This window comes from Trachurus trachurus (genome assembly GCF_905171665.1).
Source record: "Trachurus trachurus genome assembly, chromosome: 15".
In the NCBI taxonomy this organism is placed as follows: domain Eukaryota; kingdom Metazoa; phylum Chordata; class Actinopteri; order Carangiformes; family Carangidae; genus Trachurus; species Trachurus trachurus.
In genome coordinates, this window is record NC_139906.1 from 24233062 (window position 1) to 24252181 (window position 19120).

The 19120-nt window shown below is 41.7% G+C and overlaps 1 protein-coding gene across 2 annotated transcripts in view; it reads left to right on the forward strand.

Moving 5' to 3' along the window:
- The window catches only part of macrod2 (mono-ADP ribosylhydrolase 2), a 410263-nt gene that overhangs the window by 118662 nt on the left and 272481 nt on the right, over window positions 1-19120 (forward strand). For both annotated transcript variants that reach the window (XM_083987841.1, XM_083987842.1), the window contains exon 4: window positions 625-654. In XM_083987841.1, coding sequence (XP_083843967.1) covers window positions 625-654 — 30 coding nt within the window. The remainder of the gene's footprint in view (window positions 1-624; window positions 655-19120) is intronic.

Below are 19120 nucleotides of genomic sequence, written 5' to 3' on the forward strand. Positions count from 1 at the left end.
ATGGAATCTGGATTTCCCTGTTGTACAGCAGCAGATACAACTGTCGTAAACGACAGGCCATCGTTAATTGTTTTTAATGAACCACATGTGTTATTGAGCATAACCTTTGTCACGTTGCCAAGGAAGAAATCTGCCAAGGAGTGTATATTTAAATTAGCTGCTGACTCGCATGTTTGTTGCCAAGTTTCTAATTTAATATTCACAGAGAAACACTGCCACACACAATGATCACTTCTGTGTGTTGGAGATGGAATAAACAAACTATTTGGATGACGTTCTTGTTACTTGTTACTGTTGGATGACGGTGGTGTTGTTGGAAGCTACTAGTGAAATGCTAAATCTTGTATCACCGGTTACAGATATTCAAATGTGTGATTACACATTTAACCGTTCATGAATCATTGTGCTCTGTTAATCTCAGTGACTCTTACCTCTATTCATTAAGTGATATAAATGACAGCTCATAAATTATGTCTGTCTGAAAAATAACAGGTCTATCTGTGAAAGAAATGAGACATGTGCAGTAAAAGAATCCAAAGTAAAATGGGCATATATTGATGACTGCTTTGAATTATCCATGCATTTTATTCTTTGAAGTTTACTGACTCTTTTCTCTCTTTTCAGCAAACGGCAGTCTTCTGGGAGGAGGGGGAGGTGAGTGAGCATTGTTTTTCATTATATCATCTCACATCTCGTTGTTTGTGCTTTGATATTAAAGCAATTACAGTTGCCTTCGTCATGTCTGGCATATGGCACATATATATTCTTCTGTGGGTTCATGGAAGACTTTAGTGTCTATTTAGTTTCAAGTGTCTTTGTTAAATGTGGCTGAACATAAGGCCAAAACATTAGAGCGTAGTGCAGAGCAACCTTGCACTATGCCACACTGAGAGATGGTCATTACTTTAGTGGCCTGCCGAAGAACATTATCATCAAAGTAACGGAGGAAATCTGAGGCAGCCGACCGTGGTGTGAGAATAATGGGCAAGGAACTCCAGTAGAACGCTACCGTTCCTCTTTTCTCAAATTTGACTTTTACAGTGACATGATTGAAATGATCATTCTTCACCACTGTAAGATGAATTGGGCTAAAATGTATCCAGTTAGACATGGAATGTTAATTTATAGACTATTGTGGAATAATTGATATATGAGAATGGTATGACAGTGAAATAAGGTCACTGCATCAGCCGATCTGTTTATCCATCTGTGTTGGCTGTCACTTTGAATGTGCCATTGTCACCTGACAGCCTTCAGCTGCACAGGATGATCCAAACCAAAGCATTACAAATTGTTACAAACATTTATCTAATATACTTTATCTACCATAACTGTTGGATCTATCAAAGCATGGTCCATCCTGCGTGTTGTGGGTCTCTATCACAATTCTTATTTTAGATGTTTAAGACATAATGTATAACACCTTCACTGACTTTTTATTTATCAGTCACAGTAGCAAAAACCACATAATGATGTGGGCGGCTGGGTAAAATGTTATACTGTGTATCATCTGTCACATTTTTCCTCTGTACAGTACTTGGGTTTTTTTTTTTTTGGTCTGGAAGGACAGAACTTTACACTTGACTAGATGGCACTTCTCTCTGGATCTATTTATTTATCTAGTTATTAAAATGTGAACAGCTGATATGAAGTGTGAGATAGCAGGGGCAGTGGCTCAGCACACAGCAATATCTAAGCCACAGCTTAGTAAGCCTGCATGATGTGGTGAAAATCTGCAGTGTTCGATAACACTGATCAATATTGTGATGGCAATATGACTTTTGACAAACAGACAAACATTGAAGTGTGCTTAAACACGTGTGCTGAATGAAGAACACAAACAAAGGTCACTATCAGTCACGTTATCAGTCCGTTTACACTAAGTTTGTTGGAAATGAAGCTGCAATTTAGAGAGACAAATTTCCTCTTGGCTTGTACATGACAGTTCAACTAGTATTAATAGTACTATTACAGTAGCTTGTCATTGGCTGGCTGCTGCTGCTGTATAAAACAAACTGCATCTGTGGGAGAATTTAAGAATGTTAAAAGGATGGCTGACTGCTTTTTTACTCTATTACTACAACCATAGAAAAGGAAGCACGCAGCCTGACACTGCAACACAGTTGTTTTATTGCAGTTCGTTTGGCTCAGATGCTGCACCTTTAAAGCCCAGAGTGACAGAATGATGCATACAAATAAGACAATTTCTCAATTCTTTTCAAATGTTTCAGTCTTTTACAATGTGGTTATTGCACATGAATTAATGTTTCAATCATGATGAAAGTAGGATTCATCCTTTAGCACTGCAGCAGAGTTAACCCCTCCATGTGCATAGCGTCCATTAGAGTGTACACAGAGCTGTTGAAATCTTATTCGCATCTAATCACGGAGGCTGGAGTGGCCCTCATCTTGTCTGGAGACATGGTTCAGACTGCAAACCTTCCAGTCGTTCCTGCATGGTGGTGCGGCATCCCAATCTGAATAAGTGACATAGAGAGGCCCTCAGCGCGCAACCATCTAAAGAAGTTCTGTGATTGAGATCAGAGGTCATGAACATGCATCTCCATAACCAAGCCTGGCCCTGTAAAGCAGGGTATACTGTCCTGATTGCTGTCTGTCTCTGCTGCAGTCAACTCTCTGTATTGATTTTCCAAGTACAGAGAAACACAAGAAGCAATTTTCTTTGCTATTATGTTTTCATTATTGTTATTTTGTGGCAAATCACCTTTTTACAGTTCTCTGAATCTTAGAACAGGCAGCCTTGATGATTGATCCAGGTTCATCTTCAACTGATAATAGGTGTTAGGGTATTACAGGTTGCTCCGTTCCAACACAGCAGCAACAGAGATATTGTTGAATTTGTGGCTGTCAACACTGGAGTACGAGATCTCGTGTGTCAATTAATGTCATACTTTGCATGAAAACATTTCCGTTGATTGTGACCTGCAGCTGTGCTTATTAACTCCAGAGGAATTCTAATTGTAGCTGGTGCCATTTTTTGAGAGCAAAGCCTCCTTTCTTTCTTAATTGACTTCCAGCGTTGCTATTCCTGCCAAGTTACTGGCACAAGATCCAAGGTCAGTTAACTCTCAAACGTTAGGACTCATTTTCTCATATTAATAATGACCACAACAAATCTCTGCTGTTTTGTTCTGCCTTATGTGTGCATTCTTGTGCAGTTTGTTTTTGTTACTTTCTCCATGCGAAAGAACGAGGAGATGATTATAACCAGGGAGAGATAACTGCTATCTACTAGAGAGCTGGAAATGTTATTTTTTTCCCCAAAACAAAGCTCGACACCGTTTGTCTTTTATCTGCACGGGGCCAAGAACAGTTTTATCTTCCAGTGTCTTTATCACTTGAAGGTGGCTGCTAAACCTGCAAAACTGTTCTCTGTGTTCTCACCCTGGCCCTCCCACTACCCCTATCTGTGGTTTGGCATGTGAAGACCTCCTGCCTCGGTGGCAGTGAGGATCGATGTGAAGAGGAGATGTGCTCTCATATAGGGCCCTTCTTATCTCCCAGCTGTCTTCTCAGGGCTCTGCAGAGGGGCAGCCTCACAACAGGATGATCCATCATGCTGGCCTAACGCACCTGAGCCATGTTTAGTCCTCACAGCTCTGGAGGTGGGCCTCCCGCCAGTTTGTGAAAAATGGACAAAGTCTTCAGTTTATGTATGGAAAGTTAGTTTACCACCTACTCACTTTTAGAAGTTCTTCTGACTTTACATGGCTTTGAGGAATTTTTGTTCTTCTGCCATATGTAGCAGTATTTTTTGAGAGAAACATTTCACATTTCTGTATAGCTTAGAAATTCAAGTGACAGGTGATATCTTGTCACAGTAAAGCAGTTACATGTTTTTTTGGCTTTCTAACTACTCACAGCAGTGTGAGTAGTGTGGAAATAAGTGAAAATATAAAGCTCTCGTGATATTTGTCCCATACCCCCCCTCAGAAAAATGATTATATTCTTAGCTTAGTTATGGAAGCAAAAAAAAGGATGTGCCCTGATGCTCTATTAAATCCTTAGAAATCACTGATAGGAATTCTCTCAGGGTCGTCTGTCTTCAGCATTATGTACGCAATGGGGTTAACTAAAATAGCACTGTTATCAATGTTAGACATGTTGGTCTCACTGGGATTCCATACACACATAGAGGGAAATAACAATGATCTCCGATAATAGCACGCTAAATGAGGCCTCTGTGGATAGAGGGTAATTATGAATGGTACCAGGTTGCTCATGTGATGTGTGTCACTGCATGGCTGGATGGTGGCACAGTCCCAGATGAATAGACCTAATGTAAACATCATGTTGTCTGTCTCTCCTTTCCCCCCATTTACCTCTTTCTCACACACCCACTGACACACGCGTACAGACACAAACACAAGCGTACGAGCACACATTGAGCCATGTAATGATACCATGAAGCCCTGTGTAGCTATAGAGAGAGGGAGCTCCACTTGCCTTTGATGTCTCCATCCAGGAGGGGAATTGGCTCATTAGCATTCTTACCAGAACCATTGCCCATTTAGCACTAGGCTTTAACTAGACCACCCAAACAAATCGCTCTTTCCAGGTTGTGCTTCCTTTCCCTGCTCCAGTCAAGCAGCAGGGCACAACACAAGCATGGTTGTTTTGTACATCCTGACTGGGGCTAATTTAGCCATGGGCTGCTAACGCTCACTGAACTCAGCAGCCTTTGTCATTGCTTACATAACATAGGCTGCGGCTCTGTGTGCCCCCAGCTCTCCCCGCTCGTAAGTTTCCTAAACAGTGGTGTGAGTCATAGCAAGTACCAACACATTCTAATATATGGGACTAATTATGCTTGCTGTGATTAGACTTGGCTGCGGTGGCTCTCGTGTGGTTCTTTACCCCAGCTGAAGATGTCATCGGATGTAGAGTCACAGTGACATGACAGGTCAATGCTCAGTGGCTCTGCTGAGAAAATGATGTGCCCACAAATGCTTGTACAGATCTAATTAACAGCATTGTAACGACCCAGGGTGACCCTTCTGTGGGATGTGAGAATGTGTTTATCGTAAATTTATCTGATCATATGACCACAACATCAGCATTTCAATTTCAGCAGAACTACGCAGTAGCTGCTGGACTGGCTCTTAGTACGCCAGAGTAGTCCACCATGCTAAACAAAAGAAATGTATCCACTTTTGGACGTTGGGGTAATCCGTTATCAAGATTCCTAAGTGCTTCACTGTGCTTATCTCTATCACTATTCGTTATGGAAAGAGCTCTGTTTTCTTTCCCTGTCACCTCCAGGTGAACCATTATCCTCTGTCTCGCTTTTGCCCGAGGCTTGTTTATTGAGTAGATTGGAGGGGGTGGGGGGCATAGCGCTCTGTGCAGGGGGAGGGGAGGTTGAGATGTAGGACAGTGGTTAGACTGTCCCAGGTCTAGGCTAGGTGGCCTTTTGTCCCAATGACAACCGTCTCAGCCCCGTGGAATCACCAGAACTCCCCTGTATGATTAATCACTCAACGATGACATATTATTCTCATAACTCAGATGGCACACTATGTCTGACTGATGGTCCTCAGTTCACAGATGGTAGTAACAGCCATTAGCATAACTTATGACAGAGATAGCGTATTTCCCAGTGGAGTAGCCTAAATAATGTAAAATGATAAATTGAATGCAAAGATTTCCCACTCAGCACAGTACCCCTGGGATTTATTTATATCCTCATATTTAGCAGGCAGTTAGTGACACTCTGATCTAGGTCCACCATATATTTGTACTGTAATGTTTTGTGTGTGTTTTTTTTAAGTATGTTGGAAATGGCACTTACCTAAATGTGTGTCTGTCCTTCTCCTTGGGAGAATCCTGCTGTTAGGAAGTATTCAAGAGGTACATGTGCTAGGTTCATAGCATACAGACATTTGAATTCATTCTCTCTGTCTTTGAATATATCATTTGAAATACACTTCAGTAGGTTGCAGTTGTGCACTTCACAGTTTCTTTTACTGCCATCCAAATATGGCATTGTGTCCTTGAATTGGCTTGAGTCAATTATATTCATTTAAATAATTTTTAAAAAATCCTTGTGTGAATTGGCCTCGTTCTTGCATAAGCAAAGAAGTCATTTTGCAAATTGCTCTTACTTAGTAAAATTATAAAGCAATTTATCGCAACACATCCCATGTGTAATGCTTTTCGAAGAGGGTTCCTGCATTAACACTTCACTGGTGCTGCCTTGCCTTTTTGAAATGAGTAAGCTGCATGGGCTTCAAGAATGCATATCTTCTACTACAAGTAGATCTATTTCTAGTTTCTAGCTACAGAAGTTTGTTGTGTGTTTCACAGGGAGACTAAGGTCTATAACATTGACTGCATTTTTAATGGAAGGTGGTGAGAAGTGGTCGTGACTATACAGTATATGCAATTATGTCAAGCACAGTGACATCTTGGTGGATAGCTAAAGGGAAACATCAGTCATATTGAAAAATTATTATGTGGGAAGAACCCCCATGCTGTCAGATCATTTCACTCAATTATTACAGAGATGACGTAATTTAGAGGGCATCTCAGTGAAATTAGCAGCACAAGGTCACTGGGTGGACTGCAGCATGCAGCACCTAAATAGTGATGGAAATTGCATTTCAGCGTGAAAGTGCTGCCACCACAGAGAACAGTCACAGTCACACACACACTCACACAGACACACCAAAATCAGCGGTGATGGATGGACTAATTGATGCAGAAAGAGTGGCCCATTCATTTTTCCATATTTAGGATTAGCATTGTGTATGGGAAAGGAGGAAGAAATAGTCAGGGAGTCAATGAAGACAAGAGGGAAAGGGGGACAGTGTGAGGAAGAAGTATAAAGAATAGAGACAGAGAGAGGGAGGGAGGGAGGGAGGGAGGGAGGGAGAAAGATTAACAGTGGTAACACGACTGGTCAGTTGTGTAACGTTAAGCTTATGAGACATCAAAGAGCGCTCCAAGGGATTTGTGGAGAGGTGTGTATCTGTGAACAAGAGAGAGCGAGAAGGGCATATAGCTGCCACATGTCCTGGTATCCCTCTCTTAGCCTATGAATCATTCATTTCCGTCCCCATGTATAAATCAAGCTGCCGGCCATTGCCTGCGGCAGTCATGTCATTAGGTAGTTGACGGCATCACTTGATCTCTGGCACAGTAGTGTGGGTGAGGCCCCAACTTTTAGCAGCACACAAATCAGCATATCAAACTGCGTGTAGCTCTCTGTGTCCGGCTGTGCTGTAGTAAGCTTTCTGGGACTAACCAGGACCACACAGAGACATGCTTAAAAGTTGTTTCTCCTCTGACACTCACTTTTCCACTTTGCTGTCAAATGGACAGTTTCCTGGGAACCGCTCGAGAGAAAGTGTCGGCATACTGGAATGCACATCATTGTATTTGAATGTGCTGTTGATTGCACTTGACAGCTGGGTTTTCCTGCATGTGTAAAACAGTTTTTACACTGTAATTTGAATGAATTAGTGATAATGTGTAGTCCAAGTGCTTTTGATTTTAACTACAAGGCTGCTATTGACAAGGTAAATGTGTACTTTTCTTCCCCTTAGGCTTACAGCATATTTACACATGCAGTTTTCCTCCTCTCTTTGCCCGTTGTGAGAGTTGAAAGGGGGTTGTGTGAATGTGATGGAGAACTGCACCAGACGTTCTCACTACCCTACACTTTTTTAGAGTGACACAGAATCTCACTGCCTTTTGCCACTGAGGGGTCATTCGAGGTGTAGGACTTCTCTCCTCTAGAATCTCTCCCATCATATATTGAACCAGAGGAGTGAGTAAGTCTGGAGCCTTATCAGTTTGAAATGCTAGCTCTGTCAGCTGCAGCTCAAAACCTTGGGGCAATAGCCAAGCCTGGAGGCAGCTGGGGCTAGGGTGTCTGTGAGTGCTCTAACATCTTGGCTCACTGTCTGGGTACAAAGTACAAAGGCTGTATGATCATAAAGCTATTGTACAGTATGGGCAATTCTCATTTCTGAGGGTTCCAGTCTCTACATTTGTGTGTGTTTTTCTGCTTATGCATGTTTTTCAAGTTTGCCTGCAAGGGAACAACACAAGCACACAGTAGGCCATCGTGACTTCTCAGGATCATTTAGTTGAGAATAAATATATGTGATGTTGGCATCCGGCCCTCCCCTTCCCTCGGGGCTGCTGTTATAAACATATTGCAGCTGCTTGTTTTCCTCTGTGTTTGACCTCTGCAGCCTCTCTCTGTGTTTGGTGCTCTCTCACCTGCTCTCTCTGTGAGGACATGAAAGTGGCCTTTGACTTAAGTCAGGGGACAAAATGAGTGATATTCTGCAACCCCCCAACAAAGGACTTCCACCCCAGTTTAAGGATTGTCCACCTTCTTCCGTCTCATCGTACACAAATTGAGAGCACAGAGCATGCAAAGTGGGCAAGAAAGTGTCAATTTAGTTCTCTTCCGCATTGCATCACACACAACCCCCAACCATCCCACCAATCCCTCTGTGCAGCAGCATTTCTGGGTCAGTTGTTGAGATTTTAGACAATTCAAAGCATTACCAACCCCAGTGTCAGAGCACATTTGTGTCTAACACGGGCTTTGTCGTGGCTCTTTGGGGGTAGATCGTGCATTTGGTCTGTCCATTTCCTTTTGCATGCATTTGTCGGTGTCTATCACGTATATGTGTGCATGTGACTGTGTTCGCATGCCAGTGAATGTGTGTGTGTGTGTGTGTGTGTGTGTGTGTGTGAGAACATGACTGTGCATTCAATTGCTCGCGTGATGGATTGTCTATGTGTCTGTCTGAATTTAAAAGTGTTTGTGTGTGTGTGAGATTCTTATTCTGGGATAACTGGATGCTGAGCTGTCTTGTCAGTTGACTCAGTGGTCAGTTTTGGTCCCGCTGCCCCCAGCATTGCTGGATGGACTGATGAGATCTGACAGACTGGGACAGTTCTTAGGAGGGTACTACCCCATTCTATAGTCGCACCAATCATGGCAAGGCTGCCACAAGGACATCACGAGAGGCTCAAAGAGCCTAGCCACATGCTCACAAACAATTCAGAGGCCACTGACACACCAATATACCAATCATGTGAAACCCTATCATTTTCAGAATGTTTACTCAGATTGTACTGTGGAGAAAGTCTTGCAAACTATATATTAGGAAGATAGGACGTTCCAGTAGATAGGACACAAAAGACAAACAGGAATGTAGACATACACACTCCATCATTTATCTAAATCTGCATCTCTGATGTACAACTTGAACTGAGGAGAGAAACTCAGAACTGAAATGTGAGGTTTAGCATCAAAACTACTGGTTTTGTTTTCTCTGAAGTTAAATGGAATTAAGTCCCTTAACACAAAAGTTCCCTCCATGCCACCCACTCTGTAGATCTAACACCGGTGGAGGTAATTTAGGAACCAGTGGAGATCAATGGAAGAAATTAGCAGGACATTGCCATTAAGCAGAGCCATTAAATCAATAAACAGCCACCAGGGTAGGCAGAATAACCTTGTTGCAGCAGCCATTTAGTTTGGCCAAACAAATAATTTGTATGAATACTGTATGCAGTGCAGAAACTCATGTTATTAGGTTATCATTAGACAGTTAGACATGCGTTAGAGTTGCTTACTTTGGACTCAGCAAACTAGTCCTCTGAGACCACACACAATTAGCGGGACAGAGGAAGCCAGGCTGACTCTTAACACCACACAGGTGTGGTAGCGTGTCCTTGGTTCAGTTACAACAATTACTGAACTGCCAAGTTCTGTTTTGCTTTAAATGTACCATGAACCAGTCTGGTATGTTAACTGTAGCTTGCTCCACAGATGGATGTTCACACTTTAGAGCTCTTGGGGTTTCGTGCTGTCTAAACAATGCTTGCCATAATTCTACTAAGCACAAAGCATCACAAAGCAGAAATGAGAAGACGCGCACTGAGTGCTGATTGCTCTCGAATAACTCATATTTATGGTACATGGATCGGAGGTTTGAGTATGTGGCAGTGAACTGATGGTAATGGGTCTTTGAACTTGTGCTGAGTGTAGGGGAAGGAGAGTAATTCACGCAAGCATCTGGTTGTTGGTTGATTAGTGACACCTCTGTGACATTTTCTGTGCAGAGACTGACCTGTTATGGTGGCCTTTTGCCAACTAGTAACAAACTGTCAAGCATTCTGCATCTCTCATGGGGCAGCCTAGTTAGCTGTGTCTGACAGGCCACTTGCCTACAAGTGAGGTTCCAGCCCAGAGAGGGCAGAGCAAGCTCCAGAGGAAAGCTGTCATCTTTTTGTCAGACCACAGGGAAAGGGAGAGGTTTCTTTTCCCCTCTCTTCTTCCATCTCTCACCCTCTATCTATCCTTCTGTCTGTGTCAGCCTGTTCCCCTGGTGAAGATCTTCACTTTCCCAGCGCCTGTTATGCTCCTCTCAGCCTGGCTGTGCAGAATAAACAGGCGGGTGTCAGAGGATGAAACGGCAAGCGTCCCCTAGGAGCTGGGCCCGTCGTTGCGTTAACCCCCACACTGTTCTCTCCTGAGGGCCACAGCAGCCATCCCAGTATGCCAGCTGAGAGTGACACAGAGACAGGCAGTTGGACTGAGGTGAAAGACGCTCCATGTGTTCTTCCTGAGGGAGAGATGAGCGTTTATACCACAGGGATGATACCCACCACTCCACCTAATCCTCTTTTCCTAGCCACTTCATTATCACTCACACTCTGCAGCCACAGTATGTGTGTGAAGAAAGATCTCTGAGGAGAGCCACAGTGTCTCACGTAAAGGTGGAGAGGGAAGAAGGAGTATTGAAAAAGGTGCGGAAAAATGAGGGAGGAAGGTGCTATAAAGGGACAGAGGGATACGCAGAGCAAAAACTATGGTGGAGGTGGAGAACAGATGTCAGACGTAGTGGGTGGTAGTGAGAGGAACAGTTTGTGTAATGTCTTCTAATTTTCCTTCGCACATTCATGTATTTTCATGACAGAAGCAAGTAGCAGGAAAAACTGAAAAGAAATGAGGACAACACCTCTCTCAATACAAATAAACAGGCTGAGATCCATATACCATAGTTTAACAGTCAAATAATGTGTATGTTTTTTTAAAGGTGAAACATTATATCTGTTCAACATAAATTTGTAGAATCCAGTGTATGCAGGGAACAAATGTTTAGGAAGACAAAGATGTTTCAGAAACTGAGTTTTAGTTTTGCACAAACCAATTAATGCTGGTATACTGTCTTCCTCTCTGTATTAGGCATGTGCAGAGGTGTCTGCTGGGAAGAAGATTAATTTCTGAGTGGGAAAGTGCAGCAAAGCTATTTGAGCCCACTGAAACATGTTGGCTCTTCACTGTGAGACTCGCATTAGCACATGCCATAATTGATGGAGGAGCATACTTAGCAGTAATAATGGGCATTATAGGGTGTGGTATCAAGACGTTATTTTCAGAAAGCTCTAATTAAGCTTTTTGCTGTGGCTTTGGCGTAGCAATGACGGTCCAGTATCATTGGGAACACTTTCTAAGCCTCTGATAAACACACCGCTTGCCAATCAGTTTGTACTGGGCCTCCCATGTGCAGGGAAAAATAAACAAGTTCATCAAACAGTGAGAGACAGAGCTCTTCTCCACTGACTCTAGTCCTGGCCCTGATGAAACGGCAATCAGCTCAGTACCATAGGGAGCCATTGTGTTTACAGTCGGTGGGTGGATAGACTGCTGTAGCAAGGGGAGATTAGACCTCTGAGACCAGCTGGGACATTCCCACCAACAGCCAATCACACCTGTGAATTTGCAAGCAAGACCCTGTCCCTTCCCGTCAACCTCCACGGCCATTGAAGTGATCAACACCACACTGACACTTTCCCAAGGCACTTAGGGGGTTGGTGGCTCAAATAAGATAGCGGGCTGGGATCCATGTAGGCATGTGACTGTCGTGGTGGTGTAGGGACGACAAAGCACACACAGCTGTGCTGCTGATCTCTGATTGTATCTAAAGGTCGAGATGTGTGTGTGATTGGAGTAAAGCTGAAGAAACAGTTGACCTTAATCATGCCACCTCTGCAACAACTTTACCTTCACCTCCAAAGTTCACTTCCCCCTTTGACAACAGTTTAAAATTCAGCATTGGCTTCTTCAGATTTCACTGTCAGCGATTAGACACATGTTCTTCCACAGAAGCTGTTTTCAGACACTGTGTTCTGTGTACCACATAAAAAGTAAGCCTCAAGGAAATACTCTAGGATAGAGTGTGAACGCGAGCCTCAGCTGACAGCCTCTGGAACGCGTTTCTCCCTCTCGGTGGGCAGTGGAGAAAACCTCACCGAGCGTGACAATAACAGAACGCCAAAACATGGATTGGGCCAAATGAGCTGTGAACGCAAACAAAGTAGCGAATTTGTTCTGTGGTGTTTTGGGTGGACATGTGTCCCCTCAGCATGTTAAATACTGCACACAGTCTTACTGACAGAAAGGCAGGCGGCGGAAAAGGAAGAATAATTAAGGGAGGATAAAAGACGAGGCAGAAAGACAGAAGGTAAAGAGAGCAAAACAAAACAGTGATCACAATGTCTGCCCAAGAATCTGTGTGTGTTAATCATTGTAGCGCTGCAGTGTTTGAGAGCTTTTGTGTGGGAATGCTATCTGTCTGGATCCCACCTGAGATTTGTCACACCTTATGGTAAATCTTTGAAGCGTGACCTACACTATTGAAGTAGCTCTTCTGTTTCCTTGTCCCCCTGAGATTCCCTCTTTTTTTGGTCTGTGTATAACTTTGCATTAACACATGAGTATTTACCTGACTTTTGCTCTGGCTTGTCTGAGTCTCTGTGTGCCCTATGTATTATTCCTGGACACAGCAGTATGTCCACACTGTCTCTGCAATCTTGAGTCTAGCGCAGCTGTTAAATGTTTTATTTACTGAGCCTTGATGAGATAAGAGCCGGGTGTTTTGGAATGTCTGTCTGAGGACATCAGCATGCCCCTCTCTCTCCCTGTGTATGCTTCTTTTATGTGCTGATTGGTCATTTGGCATCCGTCCCCCAACACCTAAATGGACTCTTAGAGCAACTCAGGAAGGCCATAAACATAAGCAGCCGATGGCAAGGCCAGTCTGAAAGGGGAATGAAAAAAATCCTAATAATACACTGTTTCGAATTGTTCCACTGGGTTATTCGACAAATGTGTTTTCAAACTTTTAAGTGTGCTGCTGTTTAGCTTGGAGCCTCACATTCAGTAGGGCTGGACTGTTGTGTACATTGCATTGTTTTACTCGTCTTCTTTCTCCATGTGAGACTGAGGCAGACCAGTTCAAGAATTAGGAGGGCCAAACTGCATGGAAAATGGATCTGTGCTGGGTGGCTTGTTAATTCCTCAGCGTGCCTCCTGAGGTGAATCGCTCTCGATGCGGACGCTGCCTTTGATCATTCACAAAGCATGTCGCAGCAAGGTCTGCTCCGGCACCCAACAGATGGTCATTAAATCATGCGTTTTATTTTACTGGAGCTTTTTACATTCCTGCAAGATCTGTTCGCTTTTATTGCTGCCATTTAGGATGTCTACCATGCTGATTAGAAACATGCAGAGGCTTTTTGTGAGTATGCCAATAGACCTGATGGAAAAACAATGTGCATACTAAAACTTCAATAATTCAAACTCAACACTCTTTCACAATTACAGGGTTTATTTTACACAGAGGCATAGGTGTTAGACAGGATTAGCCTGTGATTTTTTTTATTAATAACTGAAGGTGCTTTAAGTACTTTAGTATGACTTATTTTTTGGTTGGTGTGTGTAAATGTGTAAGGTCTGCACTTAAGTACATGTCATCTCGTTGAAGTGTAGTGTGGTTTGCTCTGAGGATCATAGGTTTCAACACCTTTGAACCCTGCAGAACCTGGTTCATCATCTCGGCAATAACGACATATTTCTTACCTCCGGCCAACTGTGGTCCACAAGCTTGTTAATCTTAGTGTCGGTCAGCGTCATGGAGACAGAAAAGCCTAATTACCTTTGCATGATTGGCTATAGCAGAAAGGGAAATCCACCCTAATGATGTCTCTCATCTGGTAGGCATGTAAAAAACCCTGACCTCCACCAGCTACTTCAGTAAGGAAAGAAATAAATAATCAAATGCCCTAAAGTCAGTTATTGTTTGGATCTGTCGGTGAAGCAGTGGGAAAGCCTGAGAATAAAACTAGGACAGTTATGAGTCATAATTAAAAAATGTTTATACAGAAGTCATATATGCAAACTGAGCCAGTGGGTTTGTGGTTTAGTGGGATTTTGGTGCTTATACAGTAGGATCACAGCAATGTTTCTTCAACACAGCCTTTTATCCCAGCATATATCCATAGATTTGTTTGCATCTGTTCCTGATGGCAAAGCAGAATTTAAAACTGAATTTTGGCCTACCGTCTTCTGTCTTCTATTCACAAGGTATTTGAAATATTTAGCATTGGCATTTAAGTGTCTATTTTACGTTTTGGCATGTCTGAAAGGCAGATCCATGTGTGCTTCCCTCTTTTATCCTACTTCATTTTGAATATTCATTCGTTTACATCAAATCTAAATCTTTTTTGCAATTCAAACTGAAGCAAGAACCCACACAAACTCCTACATTGAATCATATTGCAGTTATTTTGTAGTGAGAATTGGGCTGCACCATAGACCCTTTGTGCCTCCTTTTATATTAACAGCCGAGATGAGGGACAAAGGCTGTGTATTATATTGGCATGAGGGCCAAAGTTCCTGACATGGCAATTTGCTATCTTTTCTTTTGGGTGAGTGGTGACAATGGGCTGCTGTAGGATCATTCAGGTCCCCGTGTACGGCAGTGTGAAAGCAGCTTGGCTTTTTGCCCCAAGGGTCAGTGCGGGGATCTCAAACACTACCACTGATGAGCACTAATCTGGCCTCCTCAGCAAACATAGGCCTTTCTCTGTAACCTTCAAGCCGTGAAACACAATTTACAGAGGTGGCAGGGGGTCGAGGAGACCATGATGTCAACAAGCAAGTGGGGGAGGGGTTTTAGAGTGTACACAACACCCAATGCATTTGTGCATGCACTGTTGCAATTGGATAGTTTCCTGCTTACAATGGCAATCCAATTTTAAGAATGCAGATGTAAGTGAACATTTGTTCTTTTTTTTTTGAAAAGCCTTCTAAGCCACAAAATAACTACTTGTTCTTACATATCATACTGTGTTCACAATGTTATGTAAAAGGGGTGTTGGAAAGTTACTTTGTAATGCATACCCCAGTATCACACTATCTTGTTTAAAGTGTTTGCCACTGCTAAAACTTAATAGTTACAGAAGACAAAGAGACAACCAATTTTGTTTGTCCACAGTTGTTTTTAAACTGTCAGAGAGATACTGCTCCATCTTAGTTTGCAGCTCATATTGATGCTGCATTGTTTCACATTATATAAGATATTTCTAATATCCCTATACATATGCAAATGTAAACAAAAAAGACACCTAACAGCAAAATGTAGAGGCTGTTATCCCTGTGTGAACTATGAGTGGTACTGTATGTAAAATAGGTTGCAGCTACATTGACTTTTGCCAGTGTTGAGAAGAATAACACATCAGGGAGAAATTGAGCAAATGGTGTCACTGCAAATATGAGTAAGTGATGTTTGTGAAAGGTGTACAAAGGATCTGCAAATGCACATCATAGTTTTGTTTTTCATAATATTAATATAAAAAATATAGACTTCATAAAATTAAATGTAGCTATGATTGTGCAAAGTGTTTCATGTTTGTAAAGGGATTTATTTAGGACTTAAAACATAAAAAAGAGTTCATTTTCTAGATGTTATCGCTGTTGAGGTAATATAATTGTCAACTGACTATCGGAAGTTTAATGTCAATCATGTTTGTTTGCTGTTTTGTTTTTATAGTAACCATTTTGGTGAGGTCTTTGTGTTAACCCCTTATTTGATATTCATGGAAATCTCTGCACCTGCTGCACATATCTGATCGGAGCAGCACTCTCCTCATGCAGCTAATGCAGAAGTTGATTAAAGAATTTAAATGGTCCATTTAACCCCTAACACAGGCAAAGCCTACCTGTGTGATAGTACTATTACTTTGCAGTAATTCCTGCAGGCGGCAGTTGGAATTGATCCCCTCTCAGCCATCAGGAAGTTTTAGTGCTGCTATGTGTATGTTCAAAGCCCAGTTTAATAAAGCTAGCTGGTCACGAGCCGTTAAAGCAGAGGAGAATAATAAATAAACAGACCTGCTCTGTCCTGCTCGGCTCCTTCCCCCACCTCCTTCTCCACACACCTCCATCTAGCTACACACTGGATTTGCGCCATGCGGAGTTCAAAATTTCTTCATGACTGGCTTACAGCTGGAGGCAGGCACTGAACCCCTAAGTGCTAGCATTTGGATAGATCAGCAGGGTGCTCACCCTGTAAGAGGGCTGGATTGTCTCTTGGGAAAGACGCACACATCATTTTATTTAAAAAAAAAAAAAAAAAAAAACATAGTTTTTTTTAATCATCTTAAATTACATCCTGCTTACAGAAGAACATCAATGTTTTTTTTTGTTTTTTGTTTTTATCACAGTGCATATGCAGGGTGGTAGAAATGTGTTATGGCACTGCCTCTACCAGGCCATCAGTAAGGCAGATTGATGTTGAGGGGCCTGGCCGATGGAGATAGAGTTTATCTGCTGCAGGCTGGGATATGAAATCTAATCACATGAGTGCCAGGTGAGGAGGTGCAGGCACAGATGAGCCACTAACGCACACCATCACACTTGTATTTAACAAATGGTAAGGAATTTCTCTCTGCAGGGTTGAGACAGGCGATAAGACAGCCGCAGACAAGAACTCGCTCGCTCCATAGATCTGTCTTTAAGGGACAGCAAAGAGAAATGGAATGAAAGAAGTCTGTGGGAAAAAGCATTAGAGAAAGAGCAGTACTAAGAAAAGGTTAGCTGGGATAAATCTAAAAGAATTCTCTGAAATCAGAGCACTTAAAAATACTTTGAGCAGTTCCCAATTCATCTTTTTTCCATTTGTGATTCTCCACATTGTGTTTTGAATGTTGATCTAATTATCACTTTTTCTCTGCCTTTCAAAATCACAAAACCATGTAAGATAAGCCAGAATTAGAGCACACTTCTCACTGTTGAATAATGGATTTTTGTTTTGTAAAGAACATCCCCCTGACAGACACACAAAACCGCCTATACATATGCTGTAACCCAAGGTTCACCCACAGCTCAGCACCACTGGAGCTGCAACAGTTTCAGCCCTGAGCCCTTCAGTTGTATTGACAGATACCACAAATGAGAATTTAGTGCTCTTCAATCTCTCAAGTACTTGTCTAGCCTACTCATGTATTATGTGAACCAAACAATAGGAATCATCTCAGTTTTTCTAATGACATGCACTCTCTGCTACTGCTTTATTTGAAAGACAGTGGTTTATCTTTAGAGTATAACCCACTACAACCCAGATTAATGCAAAAGACTAAAGGAATTGGTTGGGCTTTTGCACTGAAACAAATTTGGAGTGATATTTACTTAAAAAAAGCTAGGCAACGTTTTCCACACAGAAAGTGCTTGTAATTTTTACTCAGGATAATCTCAAGTAGCATTTACTTCCTAGTAACCCATTTTTATTACAAAAAATACTCAAGTAAACCTTACAAGCAATGTCCAAAGATACTCACCTATTGATAGTAAACTTTACTCAATTACCATTGCATCTAATCGCAAAATCCAGCTAAATATTATTGGTGTTTCCTAGTCTTATTTAACTTAAATTTTCTGTGTTTTATTATAAGAAATGATTAAGTAATATTTACTTGATTTAAATATAATTTACTACTTGACATTACCACAATAAAAATTTGTTGCCATTTCTGTGAAACTGATTACACAAACATTTTACATTTTTCAAATCCAAACTTTATTTACCATTTGATTTGGCATAGATATGTAAAATATCTACATATCACCATAAACGGAAACATAAACAATTTGACAATCTAAGAGCCCATGTAACATCTTACTTTTAAGTCTCAGAAGAGTGTCTATCAACACTGGATCTCTGTGATCACTGACAGGAAAGGCGAAGACAACAACAGAAACTTTCCTTTGTGGTACATAAGAACAAGGATTTAAACACACATTACAACAAAGCAAACACTCATTCTTGGTGTTTCTTGTGGAGACCCTGGACTTCTGAAGACATGTATTTCAAAATCAAAAAACGTTTCTGAAACACTTCAAGTCTGCATTTCAGTTTCAGTGGATAACTAGATTGCATAGATAACATTATCATAACCACAAAAATAAACATGTTGATGCTTTAAAGCATCCATGTAAGGTCTTACTCTTTTAAATCTCAGAAGAGAGAAGAGCACATACGTATATCAACTGTCTATCAACACTCTTTGGTAGTGGATCGCTGTGATCCCTGACAGGAAAGGCGAAGACAAACAAAAAACCTTTCCTTTGTGGTGCATAAGAACAAGGATTCAAAACACACATTACAACACCGCAAACATTCATTCTAGGTGTTTCTTGTGGAGACCATGGACTTTTGAAGACATTTTGAGGATTTCAAAATCAGGATGTCACATGTCATCAAACAGTTTCTGAAACACTTCAAGTGTGCATTTCAGTTTCAGTGGATAACTAGATTGCATAGATAACATCATAACTGCAAAAATAAACATGTTGATCCTTTAAAGCATCCATGTAAGGTCTTGATTTTTTTTAAATCTCAGAAGAGAGAAGAGCACATATGTATATCAACTGTCTATCAACACTCTTTGGTAGTGGATCGCTGTGATCCTTGACAGGAAAGGCGAAGACAAAACAAAAAACCTTTCCTTTGTGGTGCATAAGAACAAGGTTTCAAAACACTCCAGCACTGCAAAAACTCATGCGAGTTTCTTGTGGAGAGCCTGGACCTTTGAAGACATTTTGAGGATGTCAAGCTCAAGGAACAGTTTCTGAAATACTTCAAATGTGTATTTCAGTTTCAGAGGGTAACTTAAATTCACTGCATAGATGATACCCATGAGCAGAAGGCAAGCATTTGCCACACTTCTGCAGTCCTCAAGAATCTCTTTCCCCTCTACGATTACAGATACGTAGCTGGGATCTTGG